This window comes from Hemitrygon akajei, chromosome 13 (genome assembly GCF_048418815.1).
Source record: "Hemitrygon akajei chromosome 13, sHemAka1.3, whole genome shotgun sequence".
In the NCBI taxonomy this organism is placed as follows: Eukaryota; Metazoa; Chordata; class Chondrichthyes; order Myliobatiformes; family Dasyatidae; genus Hemitrygon; species Hemitrygon akajei.
In genome coordinates this window covers 65,283,652-65,309,749 of record NC_133136.1, presented here as the reverse complement: position 1 = coordinate 65,309,749, position 26,098 = coordinate 65,283,652, and the positions used below count along the sequence as shown (strand labels likewise).

At 41.3% G+C, this 26,098-nt stretch overlaps 1 protein-coding gene across 8 annotated transcripts in view; it reads left to right on the top strand.

Moving 5' to 3' along the window:
• LOC140737957 (Krueppel-like factor 3) overlaps positions 1-26,098 on the top strand; it is an 83,758-nt gene that overhangs the window by 27,470 nt on the left and 30,190 nt on the right. For 4 of the 8 annotated variants that reach the window (XM_073064843.1, XM_073064844.1, XM_073064841.1 and 1 more), the window contains 2 exons: positions 19,505-19,576; positions 19,663-19,760. In XM_073064843.1, coding sequence (XP_072920944.1) covers positions 19,704-19,760 — 57 coding nt within the window. In that variant the 5' untranslated portion in view covers positions 19,505-19,576; positions 19,663-19,703. The remainder of the gene's footprint in view (positions 1-19,504; positions 19,577-19,662; positions 19,761-26,098) is intronic. The other 4 variants (XM_073064837.1, XM_073064838.1, XM_073064840.1 and 1 more) reach the window with 1 other exon arrangement.

Below are 26,098 nucleotides of genomic sequence, written 5' to 3'. Positions count from 1 at the left end.
TAAGCTGGGCTTGTTTCCCTTAGAGCAGAGAAAGCTGACTTAAAAACAAACTAACAAACAAGTCCAACATCAGAAAACTTGATTTTAAAAAGAGAATTAGAGGGCAGATGAGGATTTTTTTCACCCAAATAGTGGTTGCAACCTGCAACACACTGCCTGAGAAGATGTGTGTTCTCACAACATTTAAAAGGTATCTGGAGAAGCATGTGGATTACCAGGAACAAGTGATGTTAAATGGGATTAATAAAGATTATACTTTAGTAATGATCTTCCAAGAATCATTAGATTCTGGAATAGTCACAGAGGACCAGAAAAATGCAAATACCACCCAATTCTTTAAGAATGGAGGGAGGCAGAAGAAAGGAAATTATAGGCCAGTTACTCTGACCTTAGTAGTTGGGAAGATGTTGGAGTCCATTATTAAGGATGAAGTTTTGGAGTACTTGAGGCACATGACAAACTACGGCAAAGTCAGCATGGTTTTCCTAAGGGGTAATCTTGTCTGAAAAACCTGTTTGAGAAAATAACAGGCAGGATAGACAAATGAAATTCAGTGGCTAGCTTACTTGGATTTTTATAAGTCTTTGACAAGGTGCCACACGTGAGACTGCTTAACAAGATAAGAGTCCATGGCCTTACAGGAAAGATACTAGTATGGATAGAAGATTGGCTGACTGGCAAGAGGCAAATTGTGGGAATAAAGGGGGCCTTTCCTGGTTGGCTGCCAATGGCTGGTGGTATTCTGCAGGGGTCTGTATTGGGACCACTTCTTTTCACATTATATGTTAATGATTTAGATGACAAAATTGATGGCTTTGTGATCATGTTGGCAGACAATATGAAGCTAGGTGGAGGGGCAGATAGTGCTGAGGAAACAGGGAGTTAAATATTGGGAGAAATGACAGATGAAATGTAATGTAGGGAAGTGTATAGTCATGCACTTTGGTAGAAGGAATAAAGGTGTAAACTAGCATGAAAATTCAAAAAATCACAGGTGCAAAGGTGCTTGGGACTTCTTCTACAGGATTCCCTGCAGATAACTTTGCAGGTTAAGTTGGTGGTAAGGAAGGCAAATGCAAAGTTAGCATTCATTTTGAGAGGGCTGGAATATAAGAGCAAGTATGTAATGCTGAGGCAATGTAGGGTGTTGGTCAGACCACACTTGGAGCCAAACGAAACAGCGTTAGTCCAGGGCCAAGATGCTAAACACAGTACCACAGCACAAGGAACACATAGCACAGATAAGGTGGCAAGCACATAAAAGATAGCAGCAAGATACAGTCAAACAAAAAACTATAGTCCAGGTCCCTGACTCTATTAAGGTTGCAGCAGTCTGCAGTCAAACACATTGCAGCTCGTCTTCTGCCAAGCTAACACTGGGGGGCAGCACTGAGTCCAGCATGGACACCATGCCACACCACCTCTGGCATTCCGATGGAGCGCCTGACTCCAATGCCTCCCACTGGGCAGCTGCAAACAGGCAAAGAAGGAACACTTCCATAAAAAGTTTCAAATGTGTTTGGATACTGATGAGCAATGCTTGTATCTGTATGAATCATGATCAAAACCAGGAAAACAATTGACATGAAATATTTTGAAATTAGTGACTCAAGAAGCACAGTAAAGTTCTGAATCAAATTATGTTTGTAACTGAATATCCTAACAATCAATAAGTAATGAGAATGAATTTAAATGTATTGTCTTCCATGGGATACTGTCCTGTGCATCCTCCCCCTCCCTCCTTTGGTAAACCTTGACTCAGCTAAAACTTTGTTCCCCAACTTTAACTCCCATTCAGCCATCAGTTTTGTGCTTAATGTATTCATTGGCATGTGCCCAGCAACCTCTGAGTTTTAAATCCTTCCATGGCTTTGCCCCACCCTATCAACACAGTCTGCCCCAGAGCGACAAGTCACAGAAGTTCTCTGTGTTCCTGTGGCTTTCGTGATTCATGATTCCCGCAACTCCGCTAAAGGCAGCCAAGTCTTCAGCTGACCCCATCATTGACATTCCTTCACTTCTCCAGCTCTAATCCATTTACTTCTTGTCATAAAATCATATAGTTTTTATTCGGCTCTGCTTGCTTACCCTCACTTCTCTGTAAATATCTCAGCATCACACGTTGCCTTCTCATATTCATATGAAGGCTTTGGAATTTTTATGACTTAATTGGCACCATGTAAGACAAAATATCAGTGTCCTCTGGAATAACTGATAAGATTGTACTGTATTGTATATACAGTAACATACATTTCTCAACAGCAAACAGATCCTGATTTTGTGCTAAATTGAAAATGGGGGACTGCAGCTCACTATTGGGTTCTTAATGGACCCATTGAGACTTACAGTGGCCAGTTTATTAGATACACCTGCTCATTAGTGCAAATATTTGGCAGCAGCTTAATGCATAAAAGCATGCAGACTTAGTCAGGAGGTTCAGTTGTTGTCCAGACCAAGCATCAGAATGGGGAAGAAATGTGATCTAAGTTACTTTGACCGTGGAATGATTCTTGGTGCCAGAAGGGGTGGTTTGAGTATCTCCAAAACAGTTGATTTCCTGGGATTTTCACGCATAACTCTCTCTACGGTTTACAGAGAATGGTGAGAAATGCAAAAATATCCAGTGAACGGCAGTTCTGTGGACAAAAATGAGAGAGGTCAGATGAGAATGTTCAAGCTGACAGGAAGGTGGCAGTAACTCAAATAACCAATCATTATAACAGTGGTGTGCAGAAGGACATCTCTGAAAGCACAACACCTTTGAACCTTGAAGTGGATGGAGTACAGCTGCAGAGGACCACACCGGGTTCCACTCTGTGCCTAATAAAGCAGCCTCTGAGTGTCGTGTAACTAGCGGTGTGTCCCAGATCCTCATTGGCTTGTCACTGCATCAGGGGAACAATATCAACACAAATGATAAATAAAATTAACATTATTTCTTTCTCAGTGCTTTAAACAAGCTTTATCTTCCACTCAGCTTCCACTCAGATCTTCCACTCAACACAAGCTCAGCTTCCACTGAGGAATATCTATTTATCCATCAATGAATTGCACCATTTCTGACAATTGAAGCCGCATTTACAGTGTATTCACCAGGAGGTCATCAGCGCTTGTACTATCCACGTAATAAGAACCATCCTTATTGTTTCTTCAAAGGAGCTGAACCTTAAGCAGTCTTGTACAATGCACCTACTTCAAAAGACCACAAGGAATATTTCCTTTGCTAATAACCAGAACACCATATTACCCTGCAGCTTTGTCCCTGAAATAACCCAAATAAAAACCTGCACCACAAATTGCACAACAGCAGAAATTCACAAGTCTGGGGAAGGGGTGGGTACAAGTGTCTCACAAAGTCATGAAAACAGATTTCTTCCTACTGTTTGGTGTGTGCATGAGTTCTGGAAGCCTCCACGCCGGGTACCAAGCTACCCCATGCATGCTCAGACACCTCTGTTCCATTGAATTATGGCCGACATTGTGTTTCAACTTGGCACTCAAGGGATTGCACTCCCAAGCAGTGGTGCTGCTTGACACAAAAGCTGTCATGTGAAGCAACAATGCTGATTAATTATTCCTACTTGGCACCCTGTGAAAGAAGTAATGTTGCAGCTTAAAAAGGTATTGGGCTGGCTTTGTTACTTGAATAATGACAGCATTCTTCTGAAGATCAGGTTCTGACACAATGAGCAAGTGTTTAGTGAGAAGTGTACCATGCCTATATTGACATCACAAGATAAATACATTATTTTGCTATTGGGTAAAATGTGCACTAACTTTGGTCACAACAAACCAGCCTATGGGTGTGCTGAGGTTTTGTGATGCACAGTATAAGATATGATTTATCCCACAGTTCTTGGCAAGTCATTTCTTCACAAGTGGCACGAGAATGAACCAACCCACAGCCTACACCATTTGGCAGATAATTACATAATGGGAATATTTGGCACCATAGGACAGATGTCCCACCTGCCATATAGGCAGAACAATTACAAACAGCGGAGGAGGAAAATGAAAGACAAAAATAACAACCAAAAGAATGCCAGAGGCAAAGACAATATATTAGAAAATTCATGGCAGTCTTCAAAAGCATCTAAACTTGTGTATCAATATAAATAATTTGAAGCACAATTAAAACTAGTTTAGACTTATCCAGCACAGAATTACATCTACATTATAAAATAGTTAACAGCATTCTGTCATTTAGTTAGAGATTATTATTGGACCAGTGACAGATAAGAGGTGATAGAAAAAGTTGTATATCTAGATTTAGAAATGTACTTGCAAAATATCCTGATTGTATTGATGCTTCTGTGGGCCACTGATTTGTTCTGACATTTTTATTTCTGATCTTACCAGCCACACTAAAGGGATATATTCCGTTCAAATTCTATTTTTATAAGCCTGAGTACAAAGCTAGGATTCAATTAGCACAGCCATTTAGAACCTCGGATCCATTCCTTGGCTGCCTGGGCTGACGATCACAGGAAGGAATATAGCTTAATGACAAAGATCTTAAGAATCTGGGATGCCCAGTCATCATGGATGTTTTGGGCCAAAAGGTCTGTTTCCCTATAATTCCATGACTAAACCCAAATAAACAGGCAATGTCCCAGTGAAGGCTCTCAGCCCAAACATTTGACTGATTATTCTTCTCCAGAGATGCTGCCTGACCTTCTGCAGCATTTTGTGTGTGTTTCTCCTCCTATCATCTTTCACTTCACTATATCAACATTTTAACTCCCATTACTACAATGTCAATAGATACTACTGTTAACACATCAGGTTGGAAAGGTTTTCTGACTAATGGTCTCCTTCAAATTCTTCAGAGGCTGCCTGACCCGCTGAGTGAATCCAGCAATTTCTGTTTTTATTTCAGATTTCCAACATCTGCAGTTTTTTAAATAAAACTATCAATCATGCATGTTTAATTATAGAGGCATTCTATCTTTTCAATTCTTATATACATAGTTAAAATAGCAATATAACGTAAAGTCAAAATAACATTCCATTCTTTATTTCAAGCTACTAGTAAGGCATATGTTGATGCAGCTACTAATGCTTCACATGAACAGCTTCACTGACACTACAAAGGTGTGCCAAGAGTGAACTATGAGCAAGGTTTGGAAATTATAAAGTTGTCTACAAAGACTGGGTATCTGGTTGAGAGTGAGGAGCAAAACTCAAGATTCGAGGAGTACATAGATGGTCTTGTTAAAGTGATTTTTGGGTTTAGCACATCTAGTAAATGACTCCAGCCACCAATCTTCAAATCTGAATATAGATTAATTTAATTTAAAATGCAGCTCTGAACAATAGGTTCCTAAAAGCCTTGAATCACAGACCAGACAATGTTGGTTAAAATTCATTTAACTGTCTGTGGTGTGGGTGCGAATCTGGAGGTGTAAACTTTGTGTAGTTTCAAAGAAAGCATTATGGATGCATTGTAAATATGGAATTGTCCTTTGATGTTTAGCTCATAAAATATCACGTAGCATTGGGCCAGCCAGACCTTTCCACCGAAACATCTCAATATGATGCTTTCTCTACCTTGTTTTGTTGAATAAAGAGGCTGTTTGATATCTACCAGTACTGTTCTCCAGTGACTTCATTCACACAACAACAGTCTGATTACTTAAACAGAAAACAAGCAAGTGGGGTTTAATCCAGAGAAGTATGGAGTATTGCATCTAGAACGATGTACTAAGGCAAGGAATGCACAGAAAATGGAAGAATGGTCGTGCCAGTCAATAAAGTAGTTAAAAGACATACAGGACGCTGTCTTTTAATGAGTAATGATCATGGAGATAATACTGCAACTATGTACAATATTATAACCAGAGGATTCCATAGAATAAAGATCTGATTGCACTGGAGTGGGTACAATGGTGATTGACAAAGGTATTGCCAGGACTGAAAAACTGACGCCATAAGGAAAGATTGGATAAGCTGGACATGGATGTGAACTTCTTGCCTGGGAGGATGAAAGAGGCAGAAACCAGCATCACTGTTCATTTATAGTTGGGCATATACTCGACATACAGACTCACTAGTTCCAGAAACTGGACATCGGCTGTGCAACTCTTTCTTGATTAGCAGAGACATACTGGGCTGAATGGTTGTAAACTTTCTATAATTCCTCAGTACATAGCAGCTATAAGTTGCAACAGAGCCCGTCACGGACTGGGTCTCCATCAAAATATTTAGTTTGACAGGTCCAATGGTAAGTAGTCAGAACTTATTGGCAGCCGCTATGGCAACTCAATTAAGAAAGGGTCCTTCATGTTGAAAGTGGGAATCATCAGACCAAAGTTTGATTTGCACCTGCATAGTATAACTATTTTTTTAAAGCATGGGAATGAAGGCTTCCACAATGCAGATGAGTAATACGAGCATGCTGGGCAGGAAAGTAAACTCTCAATCCTGGCTTTGTCCCCGTGGTAGAAGCCAGAATAATGAATAATGGCAATTTCACTGTAATAAAATGAACCCTCCATCTCTTTGTTAAAGTGGATATATACAGTGCATCATTCATCTGCTCAGGTAAAAAGACAGATAAAACCTGCAATCTGGCACAGAGAGAATGCTGAAAATGAACACTTACATCAGTGAAGGGAGGACAGAAGAATAATTCAGCAAGAAGACGTCACATCATTACCCAGTTTCAAAGGGGAATTGTACCCGAACCATTTACTTTTCTTTTATCTTCTTCAGCTGTGGATTAGCCTCAGCATCATCTGTTTTTGTGTCAATTGTATTTGTTTTGCGGGCTTGTATTGATGTTGGAGCCACAAAATGTCAGTTTGAGTTGCATCAGTTTTGCTCAGAATCACTGTGATGATTTGCAAGTGTGACTAAGAAGAGATTTAATATAGATACAACATTTTGCCTTTAATATATTGTACTTTTTTCATTCTGAATATATCATTTTAGTTTTATATTGATGCTATCTCCCTTCACCTTCCACTATGCAGATAACATTTCATCTACAAAAGGCTTCCACCCTAAGCAAATAGCTCAACAGATTACCTTTTTAATCTCCTTCTGCGCAGGGAAAATAGTGCGTCATTTCTATGTAAGTTTGTCAGGCTGTGTTTATCAGGGATGGGTGTTGTGAGCCATTTGAATCATCAGCTACCTCTGAAACGTTAAAAAGATAATATTTATCAACTTTTTAAATATGAAGGGGAACTTAATGCCTCATAAAGATAAACGCCCATGTCACGGTTCGTTGGAACTGCATAGGAAACAGGTTCTGAGGAGTGGGAGAGAAGGCAGGGCTATCAGTGAGAGGAGGTGCTGATCGAGTCCTCTAGGATGTGGTCAGGGCATCAACAATGAAAGGCAACAGTGAGAATAGATGAATGTAAAGACACAGGTACTTAGTTATAGGCAGAACATTGAGGACTGATGAGGTGAGAACTAAGTGTTTGGTGACACTGCACCTATATGGAGCTGATTTTTCAGGGTAGGAACAAGTCTGCACAGGTCTCCTTTACATCAAAGAATGTCATAGATGCACACTGAAGAATGCTTCTTTGCAGGAAACCTGCACGAGATGCACGTGCCTGGGTGAAAGTCACAGAAGTGACATTAGATGCCTTTATTCATGTCCAAGCACCTCTGTGAAGGAGCGAGTGGAAAATTACAGACCTCACAATCCACATATTCTGTCCAGATTTCATGCAATGGAAGACTTTTCTCAGGAATTCAATCTCATAATGGCTATCAATGTTGCAGCACACAACTGAACTTCCAGACCTATGACTCTGATGTCAGTCTTCAGCCTTAAATCCCTTGAGCAGAAAATCTAGCCCAGCTCTGCATTTGAGTTCAGAAGACATACCTCTCTGTCAACAGTATCGCTTTTGGCAAATGCTGGTCTTGGTGAAGTGGAAAGAATTGAAGGAGAAAGTAGTGAAATTGTTTTGACTAGTAGTTATTTCTCAAATGACATCTAAAGCACATCATCAAATAATTTAATCCAGTGTTATTATGGAAGCTTACAGAACACAATTTGACATCTGCATTCCCTACTTTGCATCAACAACTACACCTCAGAAGTAGCTCCTTCCATAGCAAATTTTTCTATATCCTGAAGTCTTTAGAGCTATTTTGTTCTGATAATAAATGAAGATCATGAAGCTATTGTTATAAAAGGAACAGATTTTTTCCATCAGGGGCTGAGAGTAATTGTGGTTAATATATACCTACTGATCATTTCCCTTGTGATCCCTATGCAAAAACAAACACAGAAAAATCAACACAGCTATTTTGACATTAATTCAGTTCTGCTAAAGTTCACTCAGTGACCTTCCCGAAAGATATATTGTTTTCCCTTTTCCCCGACCTTTCTGAATACATTCATACATCCATTCTCAGTAAATGAATAAAAGGAAGCTTAGAGCCAGGGTACACTGTGCCCATTGTGAAACCTACGTAAATTGACTCCTGGTATGTAAATCAGTTATAGAATGATTATATCAATACAAATATTTGCCAACTGTTTAACTTGGATTGTAGGGAAATTTTATCAGTAGCATAAAAATATCATGTATTGTATTTGCAATTATTGATTAATTTTGGTACCGCACTTTTAGTAAGACCATTTCAAGACTGCTTTTGACACCAAGCATTTTAGTAGTTTGTATCATAGCAGTTATCTGTATGGCAGTGATGAGTCATGGCCAGGGAGCGGAAAAACAGGAGCTTCAGCCTATGGAGTCTGCCCTGACAATCAAGCACCCATTCACACTAATTGTACACCAATCTCAGTTTATTCTCTCCTCATAGAGAAATAGAGCACAGAAACAGGCCCTTTGGCCAATCTAGTCCATGCCAAAGTCACCTAAACTTCCTACTGCCATCGCCCCGCACCGACCGGGACCATAGCCCTCCATACGCCTACTATCGGTGTACCAAAACAAACTTCTCTTAAACATTGAAATCGAGCTCACATGCACCTCATGCTGGCAGTTCATTCCACACTCTTTTGATCCTCGGAGTGAGAAAGCTTTCCCTCATCTTCCCCGTAACCTTTTACCTTTCACCCTTAACCCATGACCTCTGGTTGTAGTCCCACCCAACCTCAATGGAAAAAACCTGCTTGCATTAACCATATTTATACTTCATAATTTTGTATACCTCTATCAAATCTCCTCTCAATCTTCTATATTCTAAGGAATGAAGTCCTAACCTATTCAATTTTTCCTTGTAGCTCCAGACCCAGCAATATTCTTATAAATTTTCTCTGTGCTCTTTTAATCTCATTTACATCCTTCCTGTAGGTAGGTGAGCAAAATTACACACAATATTCCAAATTAGGCCTCATCAATATCTCATACAACTTCAACATTACATCCCATCTTCTATACTCAATACTTTGATTTTTGAAGGCCAATGTGCCAATAGCTTTTTCTACGACTATGTACCCTTGAAGCCACTTTCAACAAATTAAAAACCCATATTCCCAGATCCTTTTGTTCTACCACACTTCTCAATGCCCCACCATTCACTGTGTAAGACCTACCCTGTTTGGTCCTACCAAAGTGCATAACCTCGCACTTACCTGCATTAAATTCCATCTTGTATTTTTCAGCTGGTGCAGGTCCTTCTGCAAGCCATGATAGCCTTCCTCGCTGTCCACTACCGTCCCTATCTTGGTGTCATACATAAATTTGCTGATCCAGTTAAGCACATTATCATCCAGACTGTTGATATAGATGACAAACAACAATGGACCCAGCTCTGATCCTCCTGGCACTCCACTAGTCTCAGGCCTGCAGTCAGAGGTAACCCTCTATTACCACTCTCTGGCTTCTCCCACAAACCAAAGTCTAATCCAATATACTACCTCATCTTGCATCTTGAGTGACCAAACCTTCTTGACCAACCTCCCATGTGGAACCTTGTCAAATGCTTTGCTACAGTCTATGTAGAGAACATTCACTGCCTTGCCTTCAACCACTTTCCTGGTAACTCCCTCAAAATACTCTATAAAATTGATTCAACATGATCTACCACACACAAAGCCATGCCTACTATCCCTAATCAGCCCGTCTATTCAAGTATTTATGTCTGGTCTCTTAGAATAACTTCTAATAACTTATCCATTACTGATGTCAAACTCACTGGCCTATAGTTTCCTGGTTTATGTTTAGAGCCTTTTTTAAACAGCGGAACATCATCAGCTATCCCCTAATCCTCTGGTACCTCTCCTGACTCTAAGGATGATTTAAATATTTCTGCTATGGCCCAGGCAATTTCTGCATTTGCCTCACGTTGGGTCTGAGGGAACACTTTGTCAGGCCCTAGGGATTTATCAACCCTAATTTGCCCCAGATAGTATTCCCTTCAACTCCCCCTAAATTCCACCGCTTGTCTACCCAACAGTCACCAATTAAGACATTTTAATATTTTTTCAGGTTTTCAGAGATTTGTCTTAAAGCTTCACATCTTCCTAATGTTACATATGTTGTTATTTGTTATGTAATAGATCATAAACATATTCTAAATTGCTGAATGCTTGATTTATCACACACCACTGTATCTACAAAGGACAGATGCAAAGCAAGACACAGCTCAGCCGTAATGGAAAAGCAGAGCAATCTGCATGGGCCTAATTCTGCTGTACGTCTTACGGTCAAATGTATCTTCTATTGAGTTGAATTGACTTCACATACATGAGTAAAAATCTTTACGTTACGTCTCCCTCTAAATGTGCAATTTATAGTAACTTGTAATAAACAGTATGTACAACAGAACACTTAATATAACATAGAAATACAATTGTATCAGCGCGAATTAATCAGTCTGATGGCCTGGTGGAAGGAGCTGTCCCGGAGCCTGTTGGTCCTGGCTTTTATGCTGCAGTACCATTTCCTGGATGGTAGCAGCTGGAACAGTTTGTGGTTGGGGTGACTCGGGTCCCCAACGATCCTTAGGACCCTTTTTACACACCTGTCTTTGTCCTGAATAGCGGGAGGTCGCACAGTATATAGTGTACAGGAGAATAATTTAGAAACTGAGTTTTTCACTGTAGTGCTAACCCACAAGCAAAGCAATAAATCTACTTTTGTGACCCTGGGTGACAATAGATCTAAAGATAAACTATTGCGGCAAGACAAATTGAGGAGGTGAAACGCAGTGCTGTTTTATTTAAGTACGGGGCAGTGTAATTTGAATTTCTGAAATTGAAAGGTGGAAACCAAAGGGAACAGTATCTTACTTATCTCTATTCAAGGGGACTGCAAATTCCCATCAGAAGCAGAACTAATTTTCTGTTCAATGTAACACAAGGTTTTTACACCCTCTATTTGAACAAAAGTCTACCTTTTGGAATTGAAGCTGCTCTAGGAGAATTCTCAAATGCCTCCTAGTCATGGTCTACAATGGAAGGGTAGTGGTTCATTTTTCTGTGAATAGTACATTTATATCCTGCATTGTGGAAATGCCCAGTTCTGCTTCCTTTGATCCATGTGTGGGAAAATTACCTTATTGTTTGGAGTCGGTGGATCTATCCAGCCAAACAGTGTGAGATAAGAAATTTTAACTGTTGTAGGGGCTTTTGGAGTTTGAAATTGTTTTGTGTCAAGTTGATAAGAAAGTTAAAGCCACTCATTTCTCTGCAAATGTAGTAAAGTTGTTAGCTAATCTTTTTGTTAAAAACTAATAGAGAACCTTCATCATGCAAACACTCTTCCACACATTTTGGTAAATTTACAAGTCGTCAAGTTTATTGTCATTTTGACCATAAACTGCTGGTACAGTACACAGTAAAAACAAAACAATGTTCCTCCAGGATCCTGGTGCTACATGAAACAACACAAAACTACACTAGACTATGTGAGACAGCACAAAGCTACACTAGACTACGTAAAACAACATAAAAACTGCACTAGACTACAGACCTACACAGGACTACGTAAAGTGCACAAAACAGTGCAGGGCAGTACAATAATTAATAAACAAGACAATAGGCACAGTAGAGGACAAATTACAATATAATAATAAATGACATAGATATTATTCTAGACTCTGAGTACTGAGGAGTTTGATGGCTTGGGGGAAGAAACTGTTGCACAGTCTGGTCGTGAGAGCCCGAATGCTTCCGTACCTTTTGCCGGATGGCAGGAGGGAGAAGAGTTTGTGTGAGGGGTGTGTGGGGTCCTTCACAATACTGTTAGCTTTGCGGGTGCAGTGTGTGGTGTAAATGTCTATAATAGCAGGGAGAGAAACCCCGGTGATCTTCTCAGCTGACTTCACTATCCGCTGCAGAGTGTTGCGATCTGAGACGGTGCAATTCCCGAACCAGGCAGTGATGCAGCTGCTCAGGATGCTCTCGATACAACCTCTGTAGAATGTGGTGAGGATGGGGGTGGGAGATGGACTTTTCTCATCCTTCGCAGAAAGCAGAGATGCTGCTCAGCTTTCTTGGCTATGGAGCTGGTGTTGAGGGACCAGGTGAGATTCTCCGCCAGGTGAACACCAAGAAATTTGATGCTCTTAACTATCTCAACAGAGGAGCCGCCAATGTTCAGCGGACTGTGATCGCTCCATGCTCTCCTGAAGTCAACAACCATCTCTTTTGTTTTGTTCACATTCAGAGACAGGTTGTTGGCTCTGCACCAGTCCGTTAGCTGCTGCACCTCCTCTCTGTATGCTGACTCGTTCTTGCTGATGAGACCCACCACGGTCGTGTCATTGGTGAACTTGATGATGTGGTTCGAGCTGTGTGTTGCAGCACAGTCATGGGTCAGCAGAGTGAACAGCAGTGGATTGAGCACACAGCCCTGGGGGCCCCCGTGCTCAGTGTGATAGTGTTGGAGATGCTGCTCCCGATCCGGACTGACTGAGGTCTCCCAGTCAGGAAGTCTAGTATCCAGTTGCAGAAGAAGGTGTTCAGGCCCAGTAGGCTCAGCTTTCCAATCAGATGCTGAGGAATGATTGCGTTGAATGCTGAACTGAAGTCTATGAATCAGCATTTGAACGACTGTGTCTTTTTTGTCCAGGTGGGTGAGGGCCAGGTAGATGGTGGTGGCAATGGCGTCATCTGTTGAGCGGTTGGGACGGTACGCGAACTGCAGGGGGTCCAGTGAGGGGGCAGCGGGGTCTTGATGTGCCTCATGACGAGCCTCTCAAAACATTTCATGATGATGCATGTGAGAGCAACGGGATGGTAGTCATTGAGACAGGACACTGAAGACTTCTTCGGCACGGGGACGATGGTGGCGGCCTTGAAGCACGTTGGAACGACGGCACTGTTCAGGGAGATGTTGAAGATGTCAGTGAGAACATCTGCTAGCTGGTTTGCACATCCTCTGAGCACTCTACCAGGGATGTTGTCTGGTCCAGCAGCCTTCCATGGGTTGACCCTGCATAGAGTTTTCCTTACATCGGCCACGATAAGACACAGCACCTGGTCATTGGGAGGAGGGGTGGTCTTCCTCGCCGCCACGACATTTCCCACCTCAAAACGAGCGTAGCTGTTATTCAACGCATCTAGGAGGGAGGCATCATCTGCACAGGCAGGTGATGTCCTGGATGCCCTTCCACATGTGCCTCATGTCACTGCTGTCCTGGAAGTGGCTGTGGATTAGCTGGGTGTGTGCACGCTTTGTCTCTCTGATGGCCCGGGACAGTTTGGCCCTTGCTGTTGTTAGAGCTGCCTTGTCACCTGCTCTGAAGGCAGAGTCACAGGTCCTCAGCAGCCCACGCACCTCTGCGGTCATCCATGGCTTCTGGTTGGAGCGTGTAGTGATGGTCTTGGACACAGTGACGTCGTCGATGCACTTGCTGATGTAGCTGGTCACTGATGCCGTGTGCTCCTCTAAGTTGGTAGAGTCGCCATCGGTTGCAGCCTCCCTGAACGTGTGCCAGTCAGTGTGCTCAGAGCAGAGATGGCTCCTGCTGGCCAGGTTTTCACCTGCTTCTGAAATGGTCTGAAGCGCCTGACGAGCGGTCTGTATGCTGGGATTAGCATAACAGAGATGTGGCCTGAGTAACTGAAGTGGGAATAGGGCTCCGCCCGGTACACATTAGGGATGTTTGTGTAAACCAGGTCCAACGTGTTCTCCCCTCTTGTTGCAAAGTCCACATACTGATACAGTTAAATATCAGTCTCTAGCTTTAGCTTCATTAAAGGTATGGCTTTGCCTCCACTATGAGAATGCATAGGAAGTGTGTGTGTGTTTGTAAGCGCATGGGCTGTGTGTGTGTGTGTGTGTGTGTGTGTGTGTGTGTGTGTGTGTGTGTGTGTGTGTGTGTGTGTGTGTGTGTGTGTGTGTGTGTGTGTGTGTGTGTGTGTGTGTGTGTGTGTGTGTGTGTGTATTTGTAGGAGTGCATAATATTATTCTGTTTTGCTATGATCTTCTTGTTATTCCCACCCTAACCTCTACAGCAGGAATTCTGATTGGTGCCAGGTACCCCTGGTTTCTACCCAAAGCCCCTAAATGTTGTCCCTATTTGCTTTAGCAGAAGTGGTTCCTGACCGTCTGCTGTGAAATTGATCCTGTTTTCATTATCTGGCCCAAATTACTACAATCACTATTTTCACTTCTGCTCACAGACGTGGTCGTGACCACAGCATTGAGAAAGATGTCTGAGCAGTCTGCTCTCTGCAGTTGGAGAGAAAGGATGCCCAATTAATATCAACTGATTAATATTCATCTTTATTGTTAGAGCAGAAAAGTCCAATGGAAGCTACTCCAGTTGAGGTGAACCACTGCATGAATTGCATTGACTGAAGCTAGGTGACATTGAGGGAACTACTATAATGCTGTGAGCCCTTAAGCAAAACCAGCTCAGTGCACCAGCTCTCACAATCGTGCTCAGCTGTTCCTGCATAAGCGGTTCCTTCCTCTCGCTAAGGTCAGGTGCTCAGTGGATGATTCCTGTCTATGAACTTCCCTCAGGTTTCCTACTGAATATTACCTAAACTTGCAAGTTGGGGCAGAACCTATTGGAGAAATCAGCCTTGATATAACTGAATCTTGAAAAGATTATTCTTTGAGAACCTGCAGTCTTGCTGGCCAGTAGCTCCCAGCAAAGGTTTATGGTCACAGTTTTCTAATGAAGAACCTCTTGCACCTCACCTTAACAGCCCTCTCCACCCTCACTACCCCCATTCCAACCCCTCATAATAATATATAATCATCTTGTTATTATTGGTTTGTGCTGGTTAGTTACAGCATTATAGCACCATATAGCAGTAAAAGAGTCCATCAGTCCACCATGCCCATATAACCATCACCCCATGCCACATATAATATCTACCCTTCAACATCATCAAATAGGTAATCTGGCCATTATTACATAGCCCATGAGGGGTCTCAGCCCAAATCATCGACTGCTTATTCATTTCTACAGATGCTGCCTGACCTACTGACTTCCTCTAACATTTTGTGTGTGCTCTTCTGGATTTCCGGCATCTGCAAAATCTCTTGTGGCTAAGTTAGGGACTTGCAGTGGCCTCATTTGTCACCACCCACCTTGTATTACAACAGCAATTCAATCTAAAAGTACATCCCTGGATAGGAGGTAACCCCAGGGGGTGATTGATAGTGTATAAATGGAATTTTGTTCCTTTCATTTGGATCTGATTTACCTCTGTAGAAACCCTGGAATTATAGAATAATATTAACATAACAATAAGGGTGTAACAAGCACCTCTCAGGAAAGTTTTAGTTCAGCCAGTCTAGTTCTGTCACAAGATTATTGATGTTGCTTTCCCCTATGGGATGGACGATTATTACAGTTACTTTGTTGTTGCCCTTAAAAGATTGTCAGCATCTAAACTGGAGAATATAATTCTTCCCAGGAGCTTGGGTGGATGAGGAGACCTGCCATGCCACTTATCCCATGAGACATTCTACTTCTAACAAAAGCTAGCACACCTATTCTACTGTAACAGGTTCTTCTCAGCTGTTGCTTGGGCCATCTATCCTCACTGCCTAAAACTGTGATGAGTGATCCGCCCTTTGATAGATCCAGTTGTGTAAAATTATACCTCTGAGTAAATAAAGGGATGGCAGCTTATTCCTGCCCCATTGTGTTGTCCCGAACAAAGACGGCAGAACCTGTCACTCCTTATGACTGGGGAATTATTTGCAAGCTAGAAAGTGCTGACTGAAGGAAAAGTAAATTCACAAACACAGGACAGCCTGCTTCGTTAAATTGAAATGGGTCTTAAGACTGTATTTTGTTTGACCTGGGTATGGTCAAATTTTTTAAAATTATTCTTATACTATCAAACTGTCAGACATGGAACTAATCCAACAGCTAAAATGTTATTACAAGAGTCATAGTTTTAACTTTGACAGCAATCAGGCACCTGAAGGACTGAGATGAGCTAGAATCCTCTGCCTAATTTTACAAAAATGAATCTCCGGCAATTTTAAATGTGTTACTGTTTATTTGAGATTGGTTGGAAATTTCATTCAGAGAATCACTAGGTGTGGAGCATTCCATCCATTCTCAGAGTATATTGTATTGAGATTTCCATTTTATTAGATCATGTTACAAGTGATTAATCCAGTCAGTGATGGGATACGCTCATATTCAAAGTGGGACGCCCTTTGCAAGGGAACCTTGGTTTTCAAGGGATATTGTGGCCCTAGTTTTAAAAAGAAAGCAGGTATATCGCAGCTATAGGCAGGTAGGAACAAATGAGGTGTCTATGGAGTACAAGAAATGCAAGAGGACATTCAAGAAGGAAATCAAGAGGGTTAAAAGAAGGCATGAGGTTGCCCTAGCAGACAAGATGAAGGAGAATCCTAAAGGGATTCTAGAAATATGTTAAGAGGAAAAGAATTGGTTGTCTAGGAGATCAGAAAGGTAGTCTATGTGTGGAGCGAGAAGAGATGGGAGAGATGTTAAATGGATTTTTTTTTTGCATCTGTGTTTACTCAGAGACAAACACAGAGTTTATACAAGTGTGGCAAAGCAGCATCGAGGTAATGTACCCTATACAGAGGCGTTAGCTGTCCTGAGGCAAATTAGGGTGGACAAGGTGTTCTCTTTGACCCTGTGGGAGGCAAGAGCAGAAATTGCAGGTGCCCTAGCAGAGATACTTAAATCATCCTTAGTGACAGGTGAGGTACAGGAGGATTGGAGGAGAGCTAGTGTTGTTCCGCTGCTTATGAAAAGCTCTAAACCAGGAAATTACAGGCCAGTGTGAGCCTGACATCAGCAGTGGGAATGTCATTGGAAGGTATTCTAGGGTTCTGGATATGAGTACTTGGATAGACATGAACTAATTAGGGTAGTCAGCATGGCCTTGAACATGGAAGGTCATGTGTAACCAATCTTATAGAGTATTACAAGAAAGGTATCAAGAAAGTTGATGAAGACAACATTTAGCAAGACCCCGCATGGGAGATTGGTCAAGAAGGTTCAGTTGTCTGGCATTCAAGATGAGGTGGTAAATTGGATCAGACATTGGCTTTGTGGGAGGAACCAGAGAGTGGTAGTAGATGGTTGCCTCTGTGCCTGGAGGCCTGTGACTAGTGCAGTGCCACAGGGATCAGTGCTGGCTCCATTGTTATTTGTCATTTACTGTATATCAATGCTCTGGACGATAATGTGGTTAACTGGATCAGCAAATTTGCGGATGACGTCAAGATAGAGAACATTGTGGACAGCGGGAAGGACTATCGGAGCTTGCAGTGAGATGTGAACCAGCTGAAAATGACAGATGGAATTTACTGCGGACAAGTGCAAGGTGTTGCACTTCATTCGAACCAAACAGGGTAGTTTTTATACAGTGAACAGTAGGGCACTGAGGAGTGCAGTAGACCAGTGGAATCTGCAAATACAGGCCCATAATTTATTGAAAGTGGCAGTACAGTAGCAGTCATAAAGAAAGCTTTTTGCACATTATCCTTCATAAGTTGAAGTATTGAGTACAGGAGATGACATGTTATGTTGAAATTGTATTAGACAATGGTGAGGTCTAACTTGGAGAATTGTCTGCAGTTTTGGTCACCTACCATCAGGAAAGATGCAAATAAGGTTGAAAGAGTACAAAGAAAATTTACAAGGATATTGCCGTAACTGGAGGACCTGAGTTATAAGGAAAGATTGAATAGGCTAGGACTTTATTCCCTGGAATTTAGAGCATTAAGGGGAGATTTGATAAAGGTATACAAAATTATGAGGGATATAATAAGGGAAGACACTAAGGCTGGGTGGACTACAACTAGAGGTCATGGGTTCTGGGTGAAAGGTGAAAAGTTTTAGGGGAAACATGAGGGGAAACCTCTTCACTCAGAGGGTTGTGAGAGTGTGGAATGAATTGGCAGTGCAAGTGGTGCACACAAGCTCGATTTCAACATTTAAGAGAGGGCTGAATATATACATGGATGGTAGGGGTATGAAGGGCTATGGTCCAGGTGACATCGATGGGAGTAAGCTGTTTAAATGGGCTGGCATGGACTAGATGATCCATAGAGCCTGTTCCTGTGTGCACTTTTCTGTGGCTCCTTCTCTAAATTCCTTGTATGAGGACTGTGTTTTAATCACAAATGTGTTCCAAGTTATTCAAACTTGTTTATAGTAACTTTGTTTTCTACAAGTTGCCCATCTGTATTAAAAAGTCTCTGGTGAACACATCTATTGTGAACAGGAAGCCATCACAAAACTTTTTAAAAAGCGTAAAAATCTTCTAGAGTTGCGTTTGAATATATTTTTAAAAATGACGCAATTATGTAGGATTATGGTTTTCCTTTAAATCATTTTGTGTAGCAGTTATAAATATTCTTTTTTATTGCTGTATCTAAAATTCTCAAAAGTTTTGTGTTATGCTTTGTAAATCCATTCTTTATGCAAGAATACATTACTCAATCAATTTGGCATGATGTATAATATATGTTAACTATTAAAGTACATCCTTGAATGTGTACTGAGCTTCCATAGAGACCTGATGTTTTAATTTACATTATCACAAAAAAGTGAGAAACGTATCAATTCAAAATGATGAATATTAACAATATTTAAAATAATGTTGGCATAATTAAAAATTTAGTTTTATGTATACATTTTAGTTCTAAAATCTAACCAATGCAAAAGGCTAAAAAAAAAGCAAATATTTGTATTTACTCCATTTAAACCACTTTAAAACTTAAGATTTATCATTTATCAATAAAACAGAGGCAAATTATGCAAAGCCTTCAACCCTGATTTGTTATCAATACCATTTAATGGTCAGAGCATTCACATTCATGAATGTTTGCACTGGTTAAGAGGGTTCTCTTTGTGGAGACAACACATTGTGAAGACAGCACAGTGAAGAAGTACTCACTCCATCTAGGTAAATAATAGTAGTTAACCTTTGGGGATGTTTTCATCAGTTGAGAACTCACCCAGCAGATGAGTTCTCCTATCCTCTCTTATGGTGGTGTATTGGAAAAGAACTTATTTTTCTGCGAAGCTGGAAGCCAGTAAGTCATGTGCAATTATTGGTATTAACCCATAGCCTCAGTATTTATGAGATGATCCTGTTTTATAGGGCTTTGAGGAAAGGGACCCAACACTGAATGGTGGGCATATAGTACCTGCTTCCACCAGTGCTTCTCATACTGTAAGTGTTTAATCCACTTGGGTTATGTTTTGCATGTAGGCACAGAATGAGTACAATGGTCATGGTCAAAATCCTCTCTTCTACAGGTCGAAAAGCCGACTCTTTCTGGGACTGGAGTTTGCTCAAAATGCTCATGTTTGACTGTCTGCCTGGAAAGCAAAACCCCATGGATCCAGCTTCAATGGTAAACAAGAATTTTCATCATTAAGCTATTCATAGCAACACGTCACTGTAAATTAAATCCAGTATATTTCAGCTAGCACTTGTTTTCCATCTTCATAAATATTCCTGCAGTGCATGTGGAATGGTTACGATCACTTGCAGGAGAGAGCCCTCCTTCATTGTTTCTTTGGCTTTTTCAGTGGGGTTTAAAATGCAATAATTTTGTTGAATCTTCCAGTGAGTTTATCCAATTAATGGCCAAGGCATACAAAATAAAGCTGCCATCTTGATTGGCAGCCTATGCAATTTGATAATGGAGTAAAAGGAAAGGTGTGGGGCAGGGTTGTTATTCCTTGTAAACACCCAGTGATTCTCTGTTGGAAAAACATATACATGAGCTTAGTGTACAGGAAAAAAAGTCAGGTTGGTGTTTCTTCACTGCCTTATCCAACATGTACCACACTGGTGTATTTAAATGCATTGAAGATCCCCGCTTACGCCAAAGCATAAAAACATTCGGGCCCTCATGGCTTCTCCACCACCCGGTAGGATTAAGCTCCTCATTTACCCAATGCCACTTTGCTGCACTGAGCTCTCTATTCCTTGATTCCCTTGATACTTGAAAACCTAGACCAGGAAGCTGAGCTTTGCTGGCCGTCTGAGAAGTTTCTGGCACCCTCATTGTGGAAAAATTACTTCTCATTTCTGACTTGAATGACCATCCCCTTATTTTGAAACTGTGCTCATATCAGGAAAAAGATCTACCCAGTACCCATCCTGTCAACCCCCTAAGTCTTTTGAACTTGTACCGGCCCAGCCTAGCACTGAAGAGTATAGAGTTTCTATCCTACATTGATTGGCCTTCTCGGTGAATTACTTGTATAATATCTGTCAGAGTCAAATGGAACTATGCATCATTTCTTGTTTGATTTTGTAAAATATTTTATTAGCATTTGTTGGTCCCACTGCAGAAGAGTTTCTTCACAAGTTTTTCGTCAGAATCACCAACCAAATAAATTTGTTATTCATTAAATATTATCAAAAATACCCTATGTTGCATCTTTTTCATGGCTTTGCAGTACTGACAGGAAGTCCAGCAAGTCTGCTGGGCTATTACCGAGTCATATTTTCCATATCAGGCCAGCAGGCCTTTACATAGCTCCCAGCATTCACAGGATTTTTTTCCCCAGGTGCTCAGCTGGCTCTGGCCTACATCATCTGTCATGCTCCTGATTTGCTGCCATCAGTCCTATAGTCCTGTGCTGGGCTTCCCATAGAGCTTGATGTGTGAGATCAATCTTCTTCCTTCTGCAACAATGGGTTTCTGTCAATCCAAGCAGCGCCAACCTGGCCAGGAAGGGGCACATTCAGCCTGTGGCTTCATCATTCAAAGTAAAGGTATACTGAAGTTGTTAGGGAGGAATAATTTCCTCTCTAGCAACTTCCATATCTCTTCACGAATGTTTTGAATGAAAGAGTCAATTTTCCTGGCTGCCCATACCACTGCTTTCTGTTCACGAGCTTGGAGTACGGAATAACAGGAGCAGTAGGATTTCCTGTCCAAGGCCAATAACTGGCCTGCAGGAAAATCTACCATTGGCTGGGGCAGGGCACAAGGTAGAGGCCAACTGTAGGTTTTGGTCCCTGGAATCTTCAGTCATCATGATCTTCCCTAAACTGTCCATTTCAGATCCAATACCCATGTTGGCCAGCTCTGCCAACATGCAGATTCATTCCCAGCCTCCCTCACACCCAGCTCTAGCATGTTCCTATGGCACCAGTGAAATTCTGTGGCTGGACCAGCCAGACAGTGGGAAAGGCCCTGAGCACTACAGGACTTCATCAGACACATAAACAAGAGGAAGACTGGGAAAGACCCAGTAAGTTTGCAAAGGTTTGTGACCAGGGAGATTGGAAAGCTTGTCAATTATAGGCAGATCTGTCTCTACAGTGCCTCTGGAGTCATTAGCACTGCATAAAGTATTAGTGTCACAGGGAATTAAATTTAAAAAAAGCAAAATTCCTTTAAACAGCTTTATAAATACCCATCAAATTAGGTAAAGTTAGGAGTTGCATTTGCTGAGTATGTTTTAGCATTGTAAAGAAGCACGTGGCACTGAACTGATGCAGCTAGAGTCTGTCGGTTTCTACCTGGCCGTATCTTTCTCTTCCCAAAGAAGTGATTCCTTGCTAAGCTCCAACTCACAGATGAGAATCATTTGTACCACTGCTGTATATGAAGCCTGCCCATAGTGCGGTCATGTCGTTTAATTGCAAAGTGATACTGAACTAACTCACATCAGAACCTACCCAATCAACACATCTGACTTTAGCATCCTTACTCTTTGTGGGCTGGGATTATATGACACAGCCGAATCTCAATTTTCCTGCTCAGCTACTGACAGACAAGGCTGATGGATCCAACAGGGAGCAAAATATAAATAAGACGAAGGCCAATTGTCCTATGGCTACAGCCCATAGCACAAGCATCACAGATATGTTAAAAGGAAGTCTCCAATTAAGAGCTCCAACACCCATAGAAAATGCCATGGATTATTGAAAATAACCTCCATTTGTTATGGAATACTCTCTGATGTTAATCCTTCCGATAGCACAACACGTGTAGGAAAAGATCAGGAACTGTCCTCTACTGCACGCACCAAATATGCGTTGAAAAGCAGCAGCTGCGCATTGTATTCAATTTCCAAAGCTTGGTTCTATTGAAATCAGTGGAACCAGTTTTCAAAAGTGGAATACCACACCCAAATGTTACTATATTGTTCATTTAGCATAAGCAGCTAAGGTCAAGTTTCTCCTTACTTGTAAAACTGGTGTTTAAATTCACTTGTTATCTGGAATTAGTTGACAGCACAGTTTTTCAATACCATGGAGAACACAGAAGTCCCATTTTACAAGTTTAAATTGAAAGCAGGTCACAGTGACTCCAGATAAAAGAAAGAGTCAGATACAGAATCAGGTTTAATATCACTGGCATGTGTCGAGAAATAGTTGTTTTGTGGCAGCAGTACATTATAATATTAATTAAATATAAATACAATTTAATACAATATTAATCAAATTAAATACGTAATGCAAAAAGAGAAAAAAAATAATGAGTTAATAGTCCATTCAGAAATCTGATGGCATTGGAGAAGAAGCTATTTCTAAGGCATTCAGTGTGTATCTTCAGGTGCCTGTATCTCCTCCTTGATGATAGCAATTAGAAAAGGATATGTCCTGGGTGATGGAAGTCCTTAAAGACCAATGCCGCCTTTTTGAGGCTACTATCCAGTTTCCATCATATTAGAATGTCCAGGAACAGGAGGCAACTATTCTTCTCCATCTCCATCGTAAACTGAACATTGGGATGTATACTGTTTAAACTACAGGGGTATAAATACCTCAGGACTAGACATGCCCAGCCATCATCCCTGATGAAGATGGCAGAGTTTATCATCAAAACATTAGTTATAGTCGATACCTGTATCCAACTGGAAACCCGAGAAGAGTTTATTCATCATATACGGCAGGAAAGCACTAGATCCTTTTTGGTCAAATAAGACATTATATTTAACAAAACTCAGTGAGTGTTCAATGCTATCAAGGTTGCAATTAATGTTTGGGATGAAGCTGTCCATGATTAAATTGGGGAGGAATAAGCAGAAAACAATAAGCAGGTGAAATATAGCAGTTAGTTAGGTAATTTGCCCTTCACAGCAAATCAAACAAGGTTTGCAGGAAAGCTACTTTTTTATAATTGAAATGGAAAAGGTTCAAGTGTTTATGTAGAGACTATGTTTACAATAAAAAGTCAACTGTATTTGTTAATGGGAGGCAGAATACAATAATTCTGCAGTATTAATTTATTTTTCTATATTAACCCTTTGGTAAATTTTAGGGAATTATACAATATAATGATGGAAAAAGCACACTTACCATTGAACTGAAAAGAAAAAGAGTCAGAATCATATTTAATATCAGCGGCATATGTCATGAATTTTTTTAACTTTACAACAGCAGTGCAATAAAATACATGATAACTAAATATAGAGAAAAACAGTTACAGTAAGATATGTGTGTGTGTCTAGTAAATAGTTAAGTTAAAATAGGTAGTGCAAAATAACAGAAATAAAAAAGCAGTGAGGTAGTGTTCATGGATTCAATGTCCATTTAGGAATTGGAAGGCAGAGAGGAAAAAGCTGTTCCTGAATCACTGAGTGTGTACCTTCTTCCCGATGGTAACAGCACGAAGAGGGCATGTCATGAGTGGTGGGGATCCTTAATAATGGATGCCACCTTCCTAAAGCACACCTCCTTGAAGGTGTCTTGGATACTAAGGAAGCTGGTACCCATGATGGAGCTGACTAATTTTACAAGTTTCTGCAACTTACTTTGATACTGTGCAGTAACCGCCCCAGATGGTGATGCAGCCAGTCAGAAAGCTCTCCACGGTACATTTGTAGAAGTTTCCGAGTGCTTTAATTGACACTTCTTTCCACTTCTGATCCCTCTAAGAGGATTGGTTTGTGTTCCCTCGTCTTACCCTTCCTGAACTCCACAATCAGCTCTTTGGTCTGTTACGAACCCCGTAACTGGGTCACTTACCAGCAAAGATAGAGAGGTCCGTTGAAGTCTGATGGTACTATTTTTAACAGTATTTATTAGTAAAAATACACAAAAATAATATCAATGCAAACATACAGATAATATACATTGTCAATACTAAATCTAAAAGTACGGGTATAATAATAATCAATAAGAAATAGCTCTATCGTTGTCTAGGGGATAATGTATTGTCCGATGGAAATATAAAAGTCACTCAGTTCATTCAGGCTGCAGCCTTTGGTTGGAGTCAAGAGAGAGATTTTTAGAAACTTGCCAGCTTTTCCTTTTAATGATTCCGAACCTTCGAGAGTTTCGTTGGTGTCCTCTTCTTTAGCTAAGCCGTTCTTCCGTGGCGAGGCCCCAATCCCAGGCAAAGGGAAAGGATGCACGCGAGCCCCCCACCGGCTGTCGTTATCAAACGCTGTCACAGGATTTCTAGCGTATCTCCTGGTGCGTCTGAAGGGGTTATTCCCCAGACCCTCTTTTATCCTTACTCACGGGGTCTCAGATGTCAATCAGGTTGGGATGATGCAATCCCTCAACCAGCCCACTCTGGTCATCCCCTGAGGGGCTTCAATGAATAGTACAGTACTCAATACACAATTCCGTCTCCAAGAGACAATGGCCGTTATCAGTGGTTCTGTCTTGCTGAGGCCAGGACACATTCCAAGCCTTGTATATTCTGGACGTCTCTCTCTCATTACCTAGGTCCCAGACCCAAATTAATAGCGATCTTGCGATTCTCAAAAAGGAGGGGGCTACTTTGTACCCTCAGAGTTGTGGCACATTCGTAACAGGTCTTACTGACGTTGAGTGCAAGTTTGTTGCTCCGACGACACTCAACTAACTGGTATATCTGTCTCCTGTATGCCCTTTCATCACCATCTGAAATTCTGCCAACAATGGCTGTATCTTAAGCGAATTTATAGATGTTCTTTGAGTTATGCCTAGCCACACAGTCATGAGTGTAGAGAGAGTAAAGCAGTGGGTTAAACTCACATCCCTGTGCAGTGCTAGTGTTAATTATCAATGAGGTGGAGATGTTATTTCCAATCCACACAGAATGTGGTCTTCCAGTTAGGAAGCTGAGGATCCAATTGCAGAGGGAGGTACAGAGGCCTTGGTTCTGTAGCTTTTCAAGCAGGACTATAGGAGTGATGGTGTTAAATGCTGAGCTATAGTCAAATAGACAACATCCTGACATAGGTATTTGCATTGTCCAAGTGATCCAAGGCTGTGTGAAGAGCTATTGAGATCATGTCTGCTGTAGTCCTGTTGTGATGATAGGCAAATTGCAGTGGGTCCAGGTCCTTCCTGAGATTCCAGCCATGACTAACTTCTCAGAGCATTTCATCACCGTAGATGTGAGTGCTACTGGACAATAGCCATTAAGGCAGCTCACACTGCTCTTCTTGGGCACTGGTATGAAGCAGGTGGGAACTCCCAACTGTAGCAGTGAGAGATTGGAAATGTCTTTGAATATTCCTGCCAGTTGGTTGCCATGGGTTTTCAGAGCCTTACCAGGTACTCCACTGGCCCTGCTGCCTTGCGAGGGTTCACCCTCTTGAAAGACAGCTTGATGTCGGCCTCCGAGACAAAGATCAGAGGGTCATCAGATGCTGCAGGGTTTTACTTTCCCTTTGAAAGTGAGCATAAAAGGCATTGAACTTGTCTGGTAGTTGAAGCATCATTCCCATTTATGATGTTGGGTTCAAATACAGGCTACATTTACAATTTCTAATGCCCCTCACATCA